Source organism: Artibeus jamaicensis, unplaced genomic scaffold (assembly GCF_021234435.1).
Source record: "Artibeus jamaicensis isolate MK-2021 breed Jamaican fruit bat unplaced genomic scaffold, CSHL_Jam_final contig_3290, whole genome shotgun sequence".
In the NCBI taxonomy this organism is placed as follows: Eukaryota; Metazoa; Chordata; class Mammalia; order Chiroptera; family Phyllostomidae; genus Artibeus; species Artibeus jamaicensis.
In genome coordinates, this window is record NW_026521779.1 from 1203379 (window position 1) to 1222547 (window position 19169).

The 19169-nt window shown below is 56.8% G+C and overlaps 3 protein-coding genes across 11 annotated transcripts in view; 2 read left to right on the forward strand and 1 right to left on the reverse strand.

The window, feature by feature from the left end:
* The first annotated feature begins 275 nt into the window (after positions 1-275).
* On the forward strand, positions 276-8076 carry TRMT1 (tRNA methyltransferase 1). 5 transcript variants are annotated; one of them, XM_037145767.2, is made up of 17 exons: positions 276-365; positions 580-866; positions 952-1007; positions 1253-1395; positions 1560-1747; positions 3706-3821; positions 3902-4014; positions 4914-5062; positions 5208-5294; positions 5373-5442; positions 5528-5662; positions 5752-5837; positions 6160-6268; positions 6352-6428; positions 7228-7347; positions 7433-7562; positions 7744-8076. In XM_037145767.2, the coding sequence occupies exons 2-17, from the start codon at positions 607-609 to the stop codon at positions 7891-7893; spliced, it is 1989 nt and encodes a 662-aa protein (XP_037001662.2). In that variant the 5' UTR covers positions 276-365; positions 580-606; the 3' UTR covers positions 7894-8076. The 5 variants fall into 5 exon arrangements, with proteins under 5 accessions (XP_037001662.2, XP_037001666.2, XP_037001664.2 ...); XM_037145769.2 differs by having other exon boundaries at positions 282-365; positions 672-866; XM_037145770.2 differs by lacking the exon at positions 276-365 and adding an exon at positions 385-537 and having other exon boundaries at positions 672-866.
* A 482-nt stretch (positions 8077-8558) lies between these two features.
* LYL1 (LYL1 basic helix-loop-helix family member) lies at positions 8559-13438 on the forward strand. Of its 2 annotated transcripts, none has more exons than XM_037145766.2 (5): positions 8559-9008; positions 9968-10165; positions 11118-11464; positions 11547-11638; positions 12511-13438. In XM_037145766.2, the coding sequence occupies exons 3-5, from the start codon at positions 11139-11141 to the stop codon at positions 12924-12926; spliced, it is 834 nt and encodes a 277-aa protein (XP_037001661.1). In that variant the 5' UTR covers positions 8559-9008; positions 9968-10165; positions 11118-11138; the 3' UTR covers positions 12927-13438. The 2 variants fall into 2 exon arrangements, with proteins under 2 accessions (XP_037001661.1, XP_037001660.1); XM_037145765.2 differs by lacking the exon at positions 8559-9008 and adding an exon at positions 9503-9892.
* A 2944-nt stretch (positions 13439-16382) lies between these two features.
* NFIX (nuclear factor I X) overlaps positions 16383-19169 on the reverse strand; it is a 92485-nt gene continuing 89698 nt past the window's right edge. For all 4 annotated transcript variants that reach the window (XM_037145762.2, XM_037145761.2, XM_037145764.2 and 1 more), the window contains one exon: positions 16383-17604. In XM_037145762.2, the coding sequence (XP_037001657.1) occupies positions 17590-17604 (15 nt within the window). In that variant the 3' untranslated portion in view covers positions 16383-17589. The remainder of the gene's footprint in view (positions 17605-19169) is intronic.

A 19169-nucleotide genomic window follows, 5' to 3' on the forward strand; every position in this document is an offset into this window, starting at 1 on the left:
CTTTAGAGCCTGCAGGATGCCCTGAAATAATGTGTTTATGGCACCCAGAATTCAGGAGGCGATAAATGGGTCTTGGATTTCTTCGCTTACCACCCCTTTGCTGAACCTCAACTTCCTCATCCATGAAATGGGCTGGTGATGCGTGGCCTTAATTACAGAGCAACCGCTGTGATTAAGGCCACAGTTAAAACAGTTATGTACTTTCCACGGTGCATTTTGATCCCGGCGTCCCACTGTAGGTAGCATCACTGATTGGCTAAATTCTGCCACGTGACCCGCCCCCCCGTGCCAACATGGCGGCGCCCAGGTCCTAATCCGGAAAATGTGCACCAAGACTAACTCGGTTCTCGGTCTCTGGAGCGAAAGTGAGGAGACCCTGGGCGGTGAGGGGAGGGATCCGGAGCAGGGGCGAGGCCACTCGAGGAATTACGGCTTCACAGGGGCCCATCCTCAGAAGATGGGGGATGGTGTCAGTTTACAGAGGCCACAGGGTCCCCTTAGCCTCTATTTTACAGACGTGTAGGACCACCCGGCCCGGTAACGCAGTTTTGTGATTCTCTCTATACCCTCCTTATCCAGGCTTGGCGGGCAGAGAGGCTGCAGTAGATGTCCCATGTGAGAGTCGTTTTGTGGCTAAGCCTGACTCTCCGCTCCGCCCGCGGTCTCTGTAGAGTCCGGTCTATGGAGGGGCAGCCCCAAGGGTCAGTGAATCCAACCGCAATGGTAAACAGCACGGTGTCTTGCGGAGAAAAGCTTCCACCTGAGACCCAGGAGACGACGGTCACCGAGGGGGCCGCCAAGATCGCCTTCCCCAGCGCCAACGAAGTCTTCTACAACCCGGTGCAGGAGTTCAACCGGGATCTGACGTGAGCAGGGGTCCGGGGTCAGCTTGGCAGAGGGCAGTGGGTCTATGAAGTGAGGAGGTGTGAGCCAGGCCTTCGTCTTCTGCAGATGTGCTGTGATCACTGAGTTTGCTCGCATTCAGCTGGGAGCCAGAGGAATCCAGAGTGAGTGGAGGTCCAATCTCCTGGTGGGCAGGGGGTCACACAGCCCTCTCCCTGCCCAGCCCCCTCTCCCCTAAAGTCCGGGAAGGCTCCAGCCAAATATCAGGTCCTGGGCTGTGCTCCTTCAGCCTTTCCTGCACTTTAGGGAGCATTTTTTTTTTCCATGAAGCTCTGTCTTCTTTAGAGTAGAGGAGGTTTCTCAGAGACAGTATTGATAGCCATTGACTTGTGTTTTGGGGTGGCTGCAGTCAAGGTACCAGGTGAAAAGGAGGTGCAAAAGGTGGTGGTGGACTTGTCGGAGCAAGAGGAGGACAAGACTGAACTGAAAGAGGGTGCAGACTTGGCCCCAGAAAACCAACCTCGGACAGCCGCTGTGGGGGAGATCTGTGAGGTGAGGCTCAGGCATAAATAGGTGGCAGCCCCAGAGTTCACTGGGTGATGGAGGAAGAAAGGCTTTTGGAGGAGGAGAGCTATAGGAGGCAGATGGTGGGGGCTCCAGCAGGGAATGGAGGTATTGATGTGAGCCGGGCTCCCTGCTTATGCTTACGCCAACAGGAAGGCCTGCGAGTTCTGGAGGGCCTGGCAGCCTCAGGTCTTCGTTCCATTCGCTTTGCCCGTGAGGTGCCCGGGCTCCGATTGGTGGTTGCCAACGATGCCTCTGCCCGAGCAGTGGATCTCATACGCCATAATGTGCAGCTCAACAAAGTGGCCCACCTGGTACAGCCCAGCCAGGCGGATGCCCGGTAGGTTCTGGGCCGCAGAGCCTGGCTGCTGGAAGGTGCATTCGGGAGCAGGGCTGGCAGGGGTCAAATGCTGGCTGTGTCATATTCTTGCCCTGTGACCTTGGGGTAGTGCCTTAGCCTCTCTGAGTCTGTTTCTTTGTTTGTAAAACTACAGTTTTGCAGAGGTTGCTGTAATGATTAAATGAGAGGTAATACTTGCATAGCCTGTGCTCAGTACCATAAATAAGTACCATTATGGTTCCCACTTAAAATTTCTTGTACATTCTTGAACTTTTATTCATTCAAATGAACCAGCTTATATCCACTGTCTGCTACGTGCTGGACACCATTTTCAGTACAGGGAATGCATCAGTAAACAATACAGACAGACAAAATCCCTGACCTGGTGGAGTTCACATTCAAATGCAGGGATCAGCAAACTATAACCTGCAAGGCCCACAGCCTGGGTTTTTGTGGTCTGACACCTAAGGATGTTTTTTACATTTTTAAAGGTTAAAAAAAAGAAGAATATGTAATAGAGACCGTATATGGCCTACAATGCCTAAAATATTTACTGTCTGACCCTTTGCAGAAAGTAAATAACTAAGTAAAAAATATTTGCTTTCCTGACTATATTAAAATCTAATAGGAAACACAGAGGATAACAAATATTTATGGCAAATAAATAAATTACATAGTAAATTAGAGGTGCTCTAGAAAAAAATAGAAGGTAGAGGGGATGGAAGAATGTGGTGAGGGAGCGTTGCAATTTTGAAAAATGGGATCAGGGTAGGCTGTGTTGAGAAGGTAGCATTTACTTTTCCTTACCTGCAAAGGGGAACCTTATAGTTCCAAATCCCTGGAGTTGTTCTGGAAGGCACCTTCCATCCCCATTGGAAGATTATGTGATTGAATGAATTAATGTGTCTATAAATTGCTTGAAACAGTGTCAGGCGATATGCGCTACATTAGTACAGCAGGTTTTGGAGTAATGTCATGGTTATAATATTGAGGAGAAAAAGAAAATTTGAGTCTCAGCCAGGGCCACTGTATGGATTTGACAGGTTCTCCCCATGTGTATGTGGTTTTCTATGGGGACTGTGTTTTCCTCCCTCTACCTAAAATATTCCCGTGAGGTGAACTGGCAGGTCTACGTTGTCCCTGAGTGAGTCTGGGTAGATGTGACTCAACCTGCAATGGAAGGGCATCCTGTCCAGAGCGGATCCCACCTTGCACCCTGGACAGACTGTATCCTGAGCTGCCTGGATGGACTCGGGCCACCCATGACCCTGAACTGGGTTAAGTGAGGTTGAAAATAATGATGACTTATTCTTATTAGTTTTTCTTAGATATAGAGCTCACATTTATTTCAATGCTTAATATTAGAAGTGTTTTGAGCCTTTATTTAGAAGTTGAGTGATGTGTTTTTGTGAGACTGGAAATATGATATAGGAGCTTAACTCTATTTTTTAAAAACTGATTCTAGAGAGAGAGAGAGAGAGGAAGAGGGAAGAGAGAGACAGACATCGACTTGTTGTTCTACCCACTCATACACTCACTGGTTGATTTTCATACGTGCCCTGACCAGGGATCAAACCTTCAAGTGTTGGGTTAACGTTCTAACCCACTGAGATACCCGGCCAGGTCTAGAACTTAACTCCTGTTTAGACCAATTAATCTATAGTAAAATTGGTTTCGTTACATGTCATTTTGCCTAAAGTCACAGTTTTCAAGAACCTACTATAATGTTAGGTGAGCACTGACTGTATTGGCTATTGTTACTCCCATTGTTACAGCTGGGTAGAATGAGCTCCCGGGGGGAAAGGCCATGAGGTTAGCAAATGGGAAAGCCAGATCTAAGCCTGGGCAGCTGGCCCCAAGCCCAGGCCCAAACCTTCACAATGCTGGATTGGACGTGTGTAGGGAACGGAGCAGGTCCCAGGTGCAGGGGGCTGAGGCCCTGGCCCTCTCACCCCCAGGATGCTGATGTACCAGCACCAGCGGCTGTCGGATCGGTTTGAGGTTATCGACCTGGACCCCTATGGCAGCCCTGCCCCTTTCCTGGATGCAGCTGTGCAGGCTGTGAGTGAAGGAGGTGAGGTCAGGCTGACCCAGGGGTACAGAGCAGGGCTTGGGGTGTTTGAAGGGTCCTCACTGTCCAGTGCTTCCCTGTAGGCCTGCTGTGTGTGACCTGCACGGACATGGCAGTTCTGGCGGGGAACAGCGGGGAGACATGCTACAGCAAGTATGGGGCCATGGCCCTCAAGAGTCGGGCCTGCCACGAGATGGTGAGAGACACACCGCTACCCCCCAGCACCCCTTCCCACCTCTCAGACCTGCTCAGCTTCCTCCAGGCAGCCAGGGCCAGATCCATGCCAGCATGTTAACAATAAGCACATCTTTAATCAGCATAGTCCTTAAGAGCAAGGGCTTCTAGTTATGATTATTCGGGGCAGTGGCTACACCATTCTTTCTAGTGATCTCTATTTTAACAACTTTCCAAAATTGTCTGTTGAAGGCAGTTTTTCCAGGTCTGGATTCAGCTCTGGGTTCAAGTCCCAACTTTGCTGGTAGCTTTGAGCAAGTAACTTCCCCTTTCTGGGCCTCAATTTTGGTGTCTGTCAGATGGGCATGCTGATGATGGCCTGGATACCGTTAGGTTGCTGTGGGAATTCAAGAAGGCAGGGGCAGGCTGCCTCACAGGGCTGGGAAAGGAGGAGCTCTGTCCTTATTTCTTAAGGGCTTTGTCATCAGATCAGTCTGGGAAACGCTTCATCCTTTTCTGTGTTAGCATGTCACAGTGAGCCCTAGCACAGAGAAGGCCCCAGCAGTTCTGTAGCACCCAATGTCCCTACTTTCTGCCAACTAAGCCCCTGGTGGCCGGAGGATAGGTCCTTGGGCCACATTGCGCAGTGTGGGCCATGCCGATGATGCTGATCAGAATACTTCCACTTAATGGGCCTGTGTGTTCCCAGATCACTTAGTGCTCCCAGCAGGACCATGGAGACAGAGACGGTTGTGATTTCACAGATGGGGGAACTACACATTCATTTGCCAAGGGACACACAGCCGGGATGCCCAGGGCTGGGCTTGGAAGTCGTGGAGCACACCCGACCCTGTGCTCATGTGAGCACCTTGTTCAGAGGCAGCGCTGACGGCTGATGTCTACCCCTATCCTCATCCCCAGGCCCTGCGGATCGTCCTACACAGCCTAGACCTCCGCGCCAACTGCTACCAGCGCTTTGTGGTGCCACTGCTCAGCATCAGTGCTGATTTCTATGTGCGTGTTTTTGTTCGTGTCTTCACTGGCCAGGCCAAAGTCAAGGCCTCAGCCAGGTTAGCAGCGGGTTTGGGGCAGGTGCTGGGTGATGAATTGAACAGGGCAACAGAGCCTTTACCTGGGGAAATGGGGTCATACCAGGGATCAAGTCAGCCTGAGGGAGGAATGGTGGTATGGTGGCTACCCCTACTTCCCCCACAGCAAGCAGGCGCTGGTGTTCCAGTGTGTCGGCTGTGGAACCTTCCACCTTCAACACCTTGGCAAAGCATCCGGGGCTTCTGGTGGACGGTAAGCAGGGGTGAGTCAGGAGGGAGGTATAGAGGGTTTCCAAGGATTGTTGCCCCCTAAACACCTCTCTCTGTGCAGGGTCAAGTTCTCTGCAGCTTGTGGTCCCCCCATAGCCCCTGAGTGTGAGCACTGTGGGCAGCGGCACCAGGTAGGGCCAGGCTGGGGTTCAGCAAGGGGGTCACAAAGGTACCAGTGTTTCCCTCCTTGCCCATCTGGCACCTGTGTGTCTGCAGCTCGGTGGCCCCCTGTGGGTAGAGCCAATCCATGACCTGGATTTTGTGAGCCGTGTCCTAGGGGCCGTGAGCACTAACCCCAACCGCTTCCACACTTCAGAGCGGATCCGAGGAGTTCTGAGCGTCATCACCGAGGTGGGGGCAGGGCTGAAACACGATGGGGGCTCACCTGTACCCAGCTTCCTCCATCTGCCCCACCCACATCCTGTTGTCCACTGTGGCAGGAGCTGCCGGATGTGCCTCTGTACTACACACTGGACCAGCTGAGCAGCACCATCCACTGTAATACACCCAGCCTCCTACAGCTGCGGTGAGGCCCTGGCCGAGGAAGAACAGAGCCTGAGTGCTGGGTGCCCTGGGCAACTTGGACCCCTTTCTGGACAAAGTCCCTTGTAAAATGGAGATTAAGTATCACTCACCCCTAGGGCGTCTCATGTACAACAGAGCTCAGAGGCCAGGAGCTCTGGCCAGAGGGACAGTCTCACTGTTACGATCATTGGCATTATACCAGCCACACAGTCACCATAAGACATGCAGCCAGCCTCACAGGTCCATTCAGCATGACTCACCCACACATGTCAGCACTGACTTTGAGGTCTAACCTTCCCCTCAAGGCCCCTCTCGGTCCTCAGGTCGGCCCTCCTCCACGCTGGCTTCCGGGTCTCGCTCTCCCATGCCTGCAAGAACGCCGTGAAGACAGACGCCCCTGCCTCTGCCCTATGGGACATCATGCGCTGCTGGGTGAGGGCCAGCCTGACCAGGTGGCGGAGAGGGCAGGGGTGGACAGGCTGGCCATCCCCTGGCACTTGATCTTTGCTTTCCAGGAGAAGGAGTGCCCGGTGAAACGGGAGAGGCTGTCCGAGACCAGCCCAGCCTTCCGCATCCTTAGTGTGGAGCCCAGGTAAGGACACTTCTGCCACCAGAATGGATTCTCACATGCATACAGATGACACAGACACTTGCCTACACAGACACCTGCTCATTCTTCAAGTGAGATCCAGAATCCACCTTCTCCCCCTCCTCTTCTGCCCCACCTGGGTCTGGCCCCATCGCTGCTCACCGAGACAGTGCAGTCAGCTCTGCCCTAGTTCCCCAGCTCCCACCCTCACCTTCCATAGACTGTTCCCCTCACAGTACCCAAAGTGCCTGTGAGCATCTGAGGGGACACAATCTGCCTGCACTGTGTCCCCCTCGGATGCTCAGAACTCTCTGTGGCTCCCTCCTCACCCAGTGAAACTGAGTTCCACCTGCAAACCCTGCCCCATCCCTCTGTCCCTCTCCTGCCCTCATTCATTCTCCCGCCTTACTCCCACTCGCTCCACACTGGCCTTCTCACTCAAACTCTTCAGACACATCCCCACCTCAGGGCCTTTGCACGGGCTGTCCCCTCACCTCCTTCGCCAGTCTCCCAGTACCCTCCCCTCCTGTGTTCTTGCCAAAACTCTTACCGTATGCCCTAACCCAACATGATTTGCAGGTTTTTGATTTGTCCCATTGCTTGCCCATCTTGTACATTGGAATGTCAGCTTTACCAGCAACAGATTTCAGGCACACAGTAGGCACTCACTAAATGTTTCTGAAATGAAGGAGAGAATCCTGACACAGGATTCCCAAGTTACCAAGGTGGGTAGGCCCCATGGGTAGTTTGTTGTGCCTGTCCAAGTGGTGGCTGGCCCTCAGCCACACCCCACCTGCCCCAGGCTGAAGGCCAACTTCACCATTCGGGATGATGCCAACCCCAGCTCCCGCCAGCAAGGACTCAAGCGCTTCCAGGCCAATCCTGAGGCCAACTGGGGCCCCCGGCCCCGTGCCCGGCCAGGGTGAGTGAGAGGTGGTGGTGGGACTCGGCCAGGGCCTGGAATGCGAAAGCCAGATGGGGTCCCAGCTGCTCATCTCCCTGCACAGGGGTAAGGCAGAGGGCAAAGCTATGGGGGACAGATGCAGGCTGCTCCAGAATAAGCGAAAGGAACTGGCTGAGGACCCAGCCCAGCGGGCTGCCCGGCTTAAGACATTTCCTTGCAAGAGGTTTAAGGAGGTGAGGCACTCCCTACCCCTCACTGCTGCACATGTGGGTGACAACAGGGCAGGGCGAAGGGGCAGGCTGGGAGAACTGGGGGTGGGCAAGAGGGTGGGAGTGAGCTCCCCATCCAGGAAAGGAACCCAGCAGAGGCTGCCAGGCTCTGGGCCAGGCTTCCCACCTACCATCTTTCCACCAGGGCACCTGTCAACGAGGGGACCAGTGCTGTTACTCCCACAGACCCCCAATATCCGAGGCCATTGCTGAAGCTGTCCCCACTGACAGCCCACAGGCCCCAAACCCGAACCCCCCTGGGCCTGAGGTCACCAGTGGTCCCGGTGTAGATTGAGCCAATAAAGAGGTTTCACTGCGAACCAAAAGATCCCGGTTCAATTCCCCGTCAGGGCACATGCCTGGGTTGCAGGCCAATTCCCAGCAGGGGCCAGTTCCCAGCTGGGGATGCACCAGAAGCAACCATACATTGATATTTCTCTCCTTCCCTTCCCTTCTAAAGATAAATAAATAAATAATTTTTAAAAAAAGAGAGAGATTTCATTTTGTCCTGGTTTATTGGTCTTGAGTGTGGAAACTGCCTGTGGTTTGTCTGTCCATCTCTCCAGCATGTTTGGGGTCTGTTTCTCCATCCATCTGAATTAACTCATTGGGGGAGCTCTGGACTTCGAGAGGTTGGTTTGACTCTTCCTGACTGAGTGTGTAATCAGTGCTTCTGTCTGAGGTGTTCTTTCTGGGGGGCGGTCTGCCCCTCTGCAGCTAGAGACACTTAGGCACCTGGTTGCTGGCGCCTGAGGTTCCCCAGGCAGCCACGAGGTGGCAGCCGTGCGCTCATGCCTAGAGGCCTTTTACATCTCCTTCCGTTGGCGTGCTCTCCAGCACAGGCGCGCGCAAGCGGGTGCCACCAAGCTCCCACGTGGCCTCTGGCTGCCACCTCTTTGCTGCCTGGTTTCTCTGGCCCAGCTCCCCGCAGAGCCGCGGTGGCGGAAGCCAGACCGGAACCAGGGGGCCTTGTGCATCCGCTCCAGACCAGGTGCTTCCTGCCCTGTGGCCCCTGGGGTGGGGGTGCTCATCAAGGCACCAGGCTGACTGCTTCATCCTCCCCACATGGGCAAGCCTTAGCAACGTTAACAGACAGGCCTGCGGCAGAGTTCCCACCCTGCCATGTGGTAGCTGTGGGACCCCAGAGGCAGCTTTCACCTTGCTCCATCCCCAGGAGTAAAATAAACCTGATCCTAAAACCAGTCTTTGTGGACACCTACATGTTCACCGAGTGCTTAGAACTGGACCCTTGTTTTGCTGAGAGAGTGGGGTGGTGGGTGGTGGGTTCTAGTATCATCTGGTTCCTGTGATGGTGGCGGCGGCGGCATTGGCGCTGAGTGGAAGCTGAGGGCCTGCCTGGGGGGCTCCTGCAGTCACCTAGATGGACACAGAACAGCACCACTGACCCAGGTGAGAGGGTGCTGGGGGTCAGGAACAGTCTTGTTACTGCCACCTAGCTGTACCCAGGGCCCCCCTCTTCTTAAGGCTCCATCTAGGTCTTGGGTTTCACCACCACCCAGATCACTCACACAACACCTCTTCATCACCATTACCCCTGAAGTGGCCAGGCTGTGGGATGAGGGCCAGGGACCACCCAGTTATGTGACCCTGTGACCTAGAGGACCAGGATTGTGAGGGTGTGCTGGGGGGACCTATAGGAAGGTTCTAGCAGCCCTGGCAACATAGTAAACCTCCCCCAGTTGCAGACCTTCCTGGGCCTGGAAAGGGTATATGGATATCACATTTGGGACCAGGACAAGTGCCCAGACTGGGCACCTGAGATCAGACTGTCAGAACTGCCCTCTTGCCAGTGCCCCACTCTGGGGTGGGAGTGGCAGAAGGGCTGGGAGGGGCTCTGTAAAAAGAGGAACCAGGCAGGGGGAGGAGAGGGCCCCAGTCACGAGCCCCAGCAAGGCCGGAAAGGGCTCTCCACCCCCATCAGCACGGACACAACTGGGGGTGTTCAAAGCCATAGGCCAGGCCCAAGAGACAGGAGGCCGCTGCTTTCCTGCCTCAGTTTCCTGTCTGTGTGCATCTGGGTATCTCATACCCAGCTGTGCACTGGGGCTGGGTCCTTGGAGGGCCAGGGTCCCTCTGGTGACTGGGGGACAGAAGGTGAAGCCCTGGGGTGACAGCCAGTCCTGCCCGCCGGCCTGAGGAGGGGCCAGAAGCCAATCTCAGAGATCCCCGCCCACTGGTTTCCTCCGGGGTCAGCCCGACTCCTTATCAGTCTCGGCCAGGCAGCCAGGCCCTTATCTGCGCTGGCCCAGCATCCTCCAGCCACTGCGCCAGGGGTAAGAGGGAGGAAACTGGCCACCGGGGGCGGGGAGAGGGCGGGCCAGCCCTGGAGCCGCTCACTTTTCCTCTAGGGACCCACGCTGCTGCCATCACCGAGGCCCCAAGGCCCTTGGGAGCCCAGGAAGAGGTGAAGCCCAGACAGGGTGGCCGACTGCCTGGGGCACAGAGTGAAGAGGCTGGAGGAAGCAGGGGCGAGGAGCCCATCCCGAAGCAGGAACCATATCCTTGCCTGACCGACAAAGCCAGGGCACTCAGCAACCAGCGCCGGGGTAAGATGGGAGTAGCCTGAAGGTGGGGGACTCCCTGACCCACCTGCCTTCATTCATTTGTTCCTGCCTGCCTTCATTCATTGATCTGCAGGAACCAACTAAGCAAGAGGCCAGGCCAGCTTCCCCAGGACCCACCTAGGGAAGACAGGGCAGAGGGACCAGGTGTCCCCAATATTGCTGGTACACTCCAGGCCATAGATACGAGAGTGAACAGGGACCTCTAACCAGGGTGCAAAGGGTGAGGGATGCTGATGGGGGGGGGAGGGGAGGGGGGTCACCAGGGCCAGGTGGAGGATTAAGAGATTAAGACATGACTGTACGTACTGGACAATGCCAGCATTTGGGGTCACAGTGTCAGCAGTGGAGTCACAGGATTAGTGAGGGGGACATGTTTGGTAGGGGTGGTTGTCACTAGAGTGACTATGGGGGACTTTCAGGGTCTGACAGAGGCGATGGGTAGACCCTCGGGGTCCTGGATGAGGACCACAGGGTGGGCCTGGGTGGAGTGGGGAGGTCAGTGAAACGTCAGAGTCAATCATGTAGAGATTCCAAGGACACAGTGTCAGTGAAGGGTGTCAGGATCAGATCTAAGGGTCCCAGGGCCCATCGTGAGTCCCCTGCCTTGCCTCTACCTGCAGACTCCAGGTGAGAGGTGATTCTGGAAGAAGGGAGTTTGCTCAGGGGTTGTGCAGATGAGGCCCTTATGGATCCCAGACAACTCAGAGACGGCACTGCTGGGCTCACCGAGTGCACAGCATTTCAGTGGGCACCTCCTGTCCTGGTGTCTGACCCTCGTCCCATGTTCTGGCAGTTTCTGGGCCCACTCTCTCACCTGCCTTTGACCACTGAACTGCCAGTCCTCCCCAGTCTCTTCCATTGGAGGGCTCTTTTGGGCTACGGGGATGTGTGGCATCAGATCCCTCCTCCCCACTGGCTTTCTTCCCTTCCACAGGTGAGCAGCCCCTTGGGGTCCATGTGCCCACCCGAGGCCCAGGCAGAGGTGGGCCCCACCATGACTGAGAAGGCAGAGATGGTGTGTGCCCCCAGCCCGGTGCCTGCCCCGCTCAAGCCTGTTTCGCCTGGGTCTTCAAAGGTGGAAGTGGGCCATGGAGGCACCTCCTCCCCTAGGCTTCCCCCTGGTGTCCCAGTGATCAGCCTGGGCCACACCAGGCCCCCAGGGGCAGCTATGGCCACCACAGAGCTGAGTGCCCTGCAGCCCCCGCTGCTGCAATTCTCTGCCCTGGGAAGTGCCCCAACCCATCTGGCCCTGCATTACCATCCTCACCCCTTCCTCAACAGGTCAGTGCGGGGCTGGGCCTGGGGGCAATCTGGGGCCAGGGTCATTGCACACAAGGCATTAGTGACCCATGAACCCTTACAGCCTCTACATTGGGCCGGCAGGACCTTTTAGCATCTTCCCTAGCAGCCGGCTGAAGCGGAGACCAAGCCACTGTGAGCTGGAGCTGGCTGAGGGTGAGTATGGGCTTGTGTCTGCATGGGACCCAAGTCTGTCCCGTACCTTTCCACAAGGGTAGGTGCTGCCAGTGTGTGTGCGCGCACACACACACACACATCAGTCCACATAGGGCTTGGGGCTCATGTTACAACCATGTCCAAAACCACAGTCCCAACAGCCAGTCCCACAGAACCAGTCACCCAACAAGCCACAGAGTCCTGGCAAACAGCATGACACAGGGGCCACAAAATGACAGCGCCACTCAGATGCACAGCCACCCAGGAAGCAGCCACATGACAACCCCCCTGCAAGAGACAGACAGGGGACCACAACCACACAGGAGACAGCCACACAACCACAGCCACTTAGGACCATGGCCACACAAGAGTCAGCTGCACAACCGCAACCACGCATGACCCAGCCACATGGCAACAATCACACGACCACAGCCATGTAGACAGACCACAAGTCACAGCCACCTGAGATGAGGACAGGCCCACAATGACAATAGGAGTACCTCTCAGACCCACAAACACCTCTGGCCACACACAGGCACACTCAGAACGAGGACTATAGGGACAGCTCCCCAGACTGGCAGCCGGAGGAAACATTTCAGCCACCGATATAAAGGTGCAGCCAGAGGCACAGAGGCCCCAGTGACCGGCAGCCCGGCCTGTCCTCGTCTAGATTCTAGATGGCTGAGGGTGGGGGATGGGCAGGGTTGCTAACTAGCAGGAGAGCCACACGGGGATTCTACACGTGGATCCCTTCGGTGGAGAAAGCCTCAGCTCACCACCTGTGTGGAAGTCTCCACCGGAGCGCCGGGTGCCTGAAGAGAGGAGGGCAGGAGGGGACGCCCCCTCGGTGTCGACCTCTCCTCTGTCTGCAGGGCAACAGCCCCAGAAGGTGGCGCGGCGCGTGTTCACCAACAGCCGAGAACGCTGGCGACAGCAGAACGTGAACGGCGCCTTCGCTGAGCTTAGAAAGCTGCTGCCCACGCACCCGCCCGACCGGAAGCTGAGCAAGAATGAGGTGCTCCGCCTGGCCATGAAGTACATCGGTTTCCTGGTGCGGCTGCTGCGAGATCAGGCGGCTGCTCTGGCAGCAGGTCCCGCCCCGCCCGGGCCCCGCAAACGGCTGGCTCACAGAGGCCCGGACGACGGTGCCCGCCGTAGGCCCTGTCGCCGGGCAGAGGCGGTGACGCGTCTGCCGCCCGCACCCCCGGCCTGCTCCAAGGACAGCCCCGGTGGGGCGGCCCGCCTCATCAAGACGGAACGAGTGGCTGTGAGCCCAGAGGTGCGGTGACCCCGAGGCGTAGCCTCTGAGCCGAAGTGCACTGGGAACTCAGCCCCGGGCCGTGGACCAATGGGAGGATCACGCGCTGCGCTTACTCTGGAGCGAAGTCCCCCGCAGAGGGACCAGTGAGGACGTACCCTACAGGGGAAGGGGCCTGGGGTCTGGAAGGGCGACCATCACCCCCAGGGGCCCCGCAGACCTTTTTATCACCCACTGCCCGCTGGAAGTGGCCTTGCCGGCATCCTCCTTCCGGAGGCGAGATCCAGGAACCAACATGGCAGAGCGGTCATCGGACCCAAGTGGTGCCTCTGTTTTGCAGACTGGGGTGGGGGTTCACCGAGAGGTGGGGAGGAACCAGGGAGCCTTCCTCTTCTCGCCGGCGCCCCCTCCCGGGAACTCAGGGATCCGAGCGCCTCGACGGCGTGGCGGCGAGCCCGGTGCGCTGAGCCCGCGCGGCGCCCCGCCCCACCTGGCCCAGTTGGGCCCCGCACAATCATGTTAGCGAAGGCTCAGTTGCTCTTGCTTTTGTTTTTCTTTATTTCTTTATTTCACATACACATTAGCCATTCAATGGAGAAGCCGGAGAGTCAGGCAAAGATGGTATAACAGAAGCGCAGTGACGGGGGCGGGGCGGGGTGGGGCGGGGCGGAGAGGGGACAGACGGGCTGGCTGCCTACTTGCATTCCGCTAGGACACTGAAAACCCAGAAAACAAAACAGACAGTAAACTACCCTTGTTTCTTATGTATCTCAGTGCAGAGACGGGGTGGAGGGCGGAGAGAGGGGGAGACCAGGCTGAAGGGGGAGAGGGGAGGACAGGGGACGCTAAAGGGAAGCACACCAAATCCATTAGTACTATATATAGAGATACTCGTATATACTGCGTTTCTTAGCCTAAGAAGAAACTTGTTTGACGGGACGGGCGGCCTTTGCGGTCCGCGATGCTGGTGCTGGTCGGGCGCACGGATCTCCCGGGAGGGTCCGAAGTGGGGCTGGCCCAGGCTGGCTTGCGGGGGGAGGGGGGCGCCCCGAGGGTAGGTGGGTGCAGGGAGCAGAGGCGGGGCTGGGGTGCCCCTCGGGCTCTCGATTGGGGGACGAAAGTTCTCGTGACTTTATTGCTCCTTAATTTTCTCTCGTGTGTGGGTGGGTGGGGGGTCGGTTCCGGCACGGTCGGGGTGGGGACGTGATGGGTCGTCTGAGCCACCCGGCCCCTCTAGGACCCAAAGCGCGGCGTCCGCTCCGCCAGCACGGGGGTGAGAACAAGGCACTAGGTCGGCCGGCCAGCGCGGGGGGGCGAGTGTGTAAGGCAGTCGACAGGGCTGGTTGAGGAGTGGGGCGGGGTGGGCTGTGTGCGGGCCGTGTGCGTGCGTGCGTGCGTGCGCAGGCCTGGGCGAATCGACCTGTCAGCTTGGCCGGTCCTGTCCTGGAGCGTCGAGCCGTCCCCGTGCTCCCCGGAGGGTGACGGGGGTGGAGAGGGTAGGAGGAATGATGTTGAGTCGGGGACTCTGGGGCGGGGCGGGGAGGAAACTACCAACTTGCTGAGCGCGCTCCTGATAATGCTGGTGAGGGTCAAGTTGGCGTCTGGCTCAAAGAAGGGCGCTCAGGGAGGAGAGAGGGAGGGAGGGGACATTTGTTCGTTGGCATTGACCTCTGCGGGGGGTAGGGGGCTGGGGACCCCCGCCGCGCCCCAGTGCCTGGATGAGGATGGGGCGAGGAGGGGGCGCCGGCCCCGGGGAGGGGACGCCCGGGAGACCCGCGGCCAGAGCAGCCCCGCCGCTGGGCGCACGCCGCTGTCCCGTTCCGTTAAACTCAACAAGGAAGGGATATGCGTGTTCCTAACAAGTGCAGGATATTTAATTGATCATAAACTTATGTATAATAGTTTGTGGGTTTTTAAAAACGTACTTTATAATGTAAGAAGCACCAGGGTTTTTATGTTGAATTATCTTAAAAATAATTTTCTCTCGTCCTTTTCCTTTTAGATCTTGTGTTGATTTTTTTTTTAATGTTCAGGTATTTTTTTAACTCTAAAATGTGAACGTTTCCTTCAGCCCTCCCACCGAAACTGAGAACGAACGACGAAACAAATAAAAACCCCAGATCATCCTTGTCAACGCAGGAAAACGACTTAAAAAAAAAAAACTGAAAACGAACAAAAAAAAAAAAGAAAAAAAACACTCAGCTTTCGTTATCCCCGCGAAGGGCGGGGCAGGCCCGGTTCTTTTAGCGTCCCCAGAGCCGCGAGGACATTACAACAAAAATAGAATTTTTCTTAACAATCTCTTAACATACAAAGATAGGAAACTCTCTGATGCATTGCACTTGGTTCAATGAAAAAAAAAAGTTCATTTCCCCCATATATATATTTTTTGTTTTTTGTTTTTTCTCTTCTAACACGTCCCCACATCTCCTGTGGCCCTCGTCGCCTCTCGCCTGACCCTCACAGCGACTCTTGGGAGCGGAGCGGCCCCGCCCCCGCCCGCCCGGCAACCCCGCCGGGCGCGCTCTGCCCCGGCCCAGCTGGCCTGCAGCTTCCGACCTCGCCGGGGCGGGCGCCCCGCAGACCCCGGCTCCCGCCGCGCCCGCGGCCCCGATTGTCTTCGAGGGAAGGGGCACGTGCGGCGGGGCAGGGGGTCCCTTCCGCTCCCCTCTCAGCTCTGACCCTGTTTAGCCAACCAAACTGAAAAATCATTGCACTTTGACCGCGCGTCATGCCCGGCCCCCCCGGCCCCCCACCCCCGCCCTACTCCCCATGCCCCCCCAGGCTCCCGCGGGACCCCCTGTCCCCAGCTTCTCAGTCTCCGTCCTCCCCAGGGCTGCAAGCGGATGGGGGAGGGCCTTCCTTCAACTTCCACAAAAGCCACCCCAAGGGCCAGCTACTCTGTGGTTTCCAGCTGGGGCGGAGGCACCGCCCACTGGCCCCCTCGGCCCCAGGTGAGGGCCTCCTCCCTCCCCCTCTTTCCTTTCCTGGGCCTGCTCCACCGCGGCCTCACACACTAGATTCACAATAAATAAAACCCATAACCCACCCCTGCGGTGCAATGTTGGGTTGATTGACTTTCGGAGGATCCTGACCTGTGCTTTGTGTTTTCATACAATTCAGAAGAGAGAGAGAGAGAGAGAGAGAGAGGCACAAGGACTTAGAAGGGGTCCAAGGAGGGTAGATGGAGGGAGGAGGGAGTAAGGCACAGAAAGACAAGCCAGAGGGGCCAAGTCACACCCGGGGTCTGGGCTGGGCATGTTCCTGCTCCCCTCCCTCCCAGGGGGGCTTCTGAAGACCCTCTGGACAGGCCCCCAATCTTCCCTTGGGGGGAGGAGGGGGCTTCAGTGGAGGGGGGAGCTACTTCCTGTGGTGTGTTACTAAATTGTTCCCAAGTTGCTCAACTGGAGGAGTTCCCAACTGCAACAGCAGAAGACCTGAACGATTAATGCCCCACCCCGAAATAATGAGTAAAGACATTACAGCTGAAATCCAGAGAGAAGTGGCCACAGGGGTGGTGTGGTGGGGAAAGTGGGGGGAGGACAGAGAAAGCTCCAAAACACGTTTGAAAAAGGACGACACCCAACACCCTCCAAAGGAACGGAAAGCGGGCCAGCAGGACGCCTACCTAGAGCAGGTGGCCGCTCTAGCCGAGGGCAGCTGCGGCTGCCCTTCCTCCTCGCTCGGCTCCAGGTCCCTTTTCTCCTCCACTCTCCGGCCTGACCACAGCAGGGCTGTCTGCGTGAGGGGCAGGGACCGATGGGGTGGCACAAGGGCACCTGCATGCGGGCTGGGGTGTGGGGGTGACCTGGGGCCCGTCTCCCTTCACTTGGGCCATGGCAACAGGGCAACCTTGCGGGGCCTGCCTGTGGAGGGAGGGAAGAGGGGTCTGTCCGGTGCTGGGACGGACCTCGGAGAGCATTCTTTTTCCTATGGACTGTACAGGGGGGTCTGGGGTCCCAGGAAACGACCCCTGCAGCTCAGGATGGGATGGCAGAACACCCTCCATTCCAAGACCACAAAACCAGCTCCAGGGGAAGCCCCCTGCCCATGGTGGGTGGGGCTTCTAGCCCAAGGGTGGGGCAGGGGGACTCTGAGGCCACCCTGCTTCACCTGGTCCAGACCAATTAATGGAAGAAGCCAGAGGCGAGGCAGTGAGGAAGGGCAGGATGGGGTCTGGAGGGGAGTGCCCTCTGGATCTGCACCCTCATCTTTACGAGCTAGTCCTCTGATCTCCCTGGTGAAGCTCTGGCCCCAGCCGAGGGTGGGGTTCTCCCAGGAAGGACAAGGGTGGGGGACAGGCCCCTTCGGAACGGTGCTGGTTGCTTTGTTTGGGGATTTCGTCCCTTTCCCCAGAAGGCCAGGATGGGATGGGGGAGGACGGAAGTTCTGCTGCATCCTTTCTTTCTGTCCTCTGCTTCGCAGAGTCCGTTTTGCATGTTTCTTTCTGCTTGGCTGCTGGTGCACAGCTCTACCGAGACCTCTTCCGAGGGCTCTCAGAGAACTGGGCTGCTTCGGGGGGCCTGCAGGGGTCCCTGGGCTGAAGGAGAGAAGGGCTGAGTGGCTGACGACGTCTAATTTTTGCTTTTCGGTGGGGCTGGGCTGGGGGATTTTTTTCCGCGTCTCAAAATTTCTTCTCCCCCCGTTTGAGGAACCTCTTCTTTTCATTTTGTCATTTCTTTTGTCGATCTTATCAGAGGAACCAGGACTGAATCGGGACAAAAAAGAGGCGACATTGAGAACAGCAGAGGCAGGCCGCCCCTCACTCCCCCCTGGCCCTGTGACTGCCGTGCCCCGGGCCCCCAAGGGTCCAGCCCCAGCAGAGCCAAGGACACCAACACTCCACCTAGAGGTGCAGCCCCATTCTGTCAGTCCCTCCTCCGGGAATCCTGTCCCCTGAGAGACCCTGCCCCCCAGTGCCAGCGTCCAGCTGGCCTTCCCCCGGGCACCATGCCCATCGGGTAGGACCCCTGTGGCTGACGCTGGCACAAGCAGAGACCTGGGATCTGGCCATGTTTCCAATTGTTTAGGTTTTTGTGTGGGTCCTGGAGGGTGGGGATGATGCCAGGCTGGAGCTTTTGTCCCCAGAGGGGTTTGGGGAGTGGGGCGGGGGTGGCCCAGCTTCTTGCTGAGTTTTCTTTCTGTCTCTTTGGACTAAAAGCAAAAATTCCCATCTGTACACCCCAGCCAAGGTCCCACAGGCTGAAAGGCTGGCAAGAGGGGGACACCACATGGCTTCAGTCCCTTAGCAGAGCTGGTGCTGGGGGAGGAGCCCAGCAGACACACACCGGCCTCCCCCACCCTCTATCACTAAGGCATTGATTTTCAACCTCTGTGCTGTAAGAATGTTTAAAACATGCAATACCTGACTAGTTAAGGGGCACTGACTTCTTTTCTCTTAGATTGTCAAATTAAAAATAAATGACAACAGCCAACACAACAATAGCCATCCAGTGTGAATGAATCAAAATTATACCTATTTTTGTCAGATTGGCAAAAAATATGCTTTTTGGAGTGCCGCAGAATTTCAGTAATTAGTTTATATGTGCCTTGAGATGGAAAAGGTTGAAAATCGCTGCCTTAAAGCTATAGCTCTGGAAAGGACCTCGGGCTCCCTAGGGCAGGTGTTGGTTCCCTCAGGTGACAGCAGGGGGCGCCACTTTCTCACAAACGGGCCTCGGTAGCCAAGAGCACAAAACATACCCAGGATGGACACCCCTTCCCCCCTCCATGGTGGGCTACCTGGCAATGTCCTTCACCTAAGGCTCTGGCCCCACCTTGTGGCCAAAGGGTGAGGTGTAGGGTGTTCTCCCCCGCGGTCTACAGTGCCTAGCTATGCCTGGTGGTACCCTTGGGGCAAAATGGGGGTCCTCGAAAATGCATATGGCCTCTCCCAGACTCTGGGTTACAGACTCGGATCTTCAGGAGCCAAGCAGGACTAACCACAGAGCACACACCAGGACCTGACTCGTTCTACCCTGGCTCCTACCCTGCACAGAGGCCAGGTAAAGACAAGGTGACTGACCTGCCCAAGGCCACACAGCCCGTGGCTGTGCTGGGACTCAGATGCTGGAGGGCAGTTCAGAGTTGATGCTCCCAGCTGCTGCTACCTGGGCTATGCTTGTCCTGCCTCGGGCCACTGCTAACTCGGCACAGAAAGGGCCTCAGGTGGCCAAGTTTTCAAAAGCAGTAAAAAATCCAGACAGAATTTCATGTGAAAATTTCCAGCACCATTGAAAACACTTGCTTTGGTCACACAGATTAGGTCTGCAG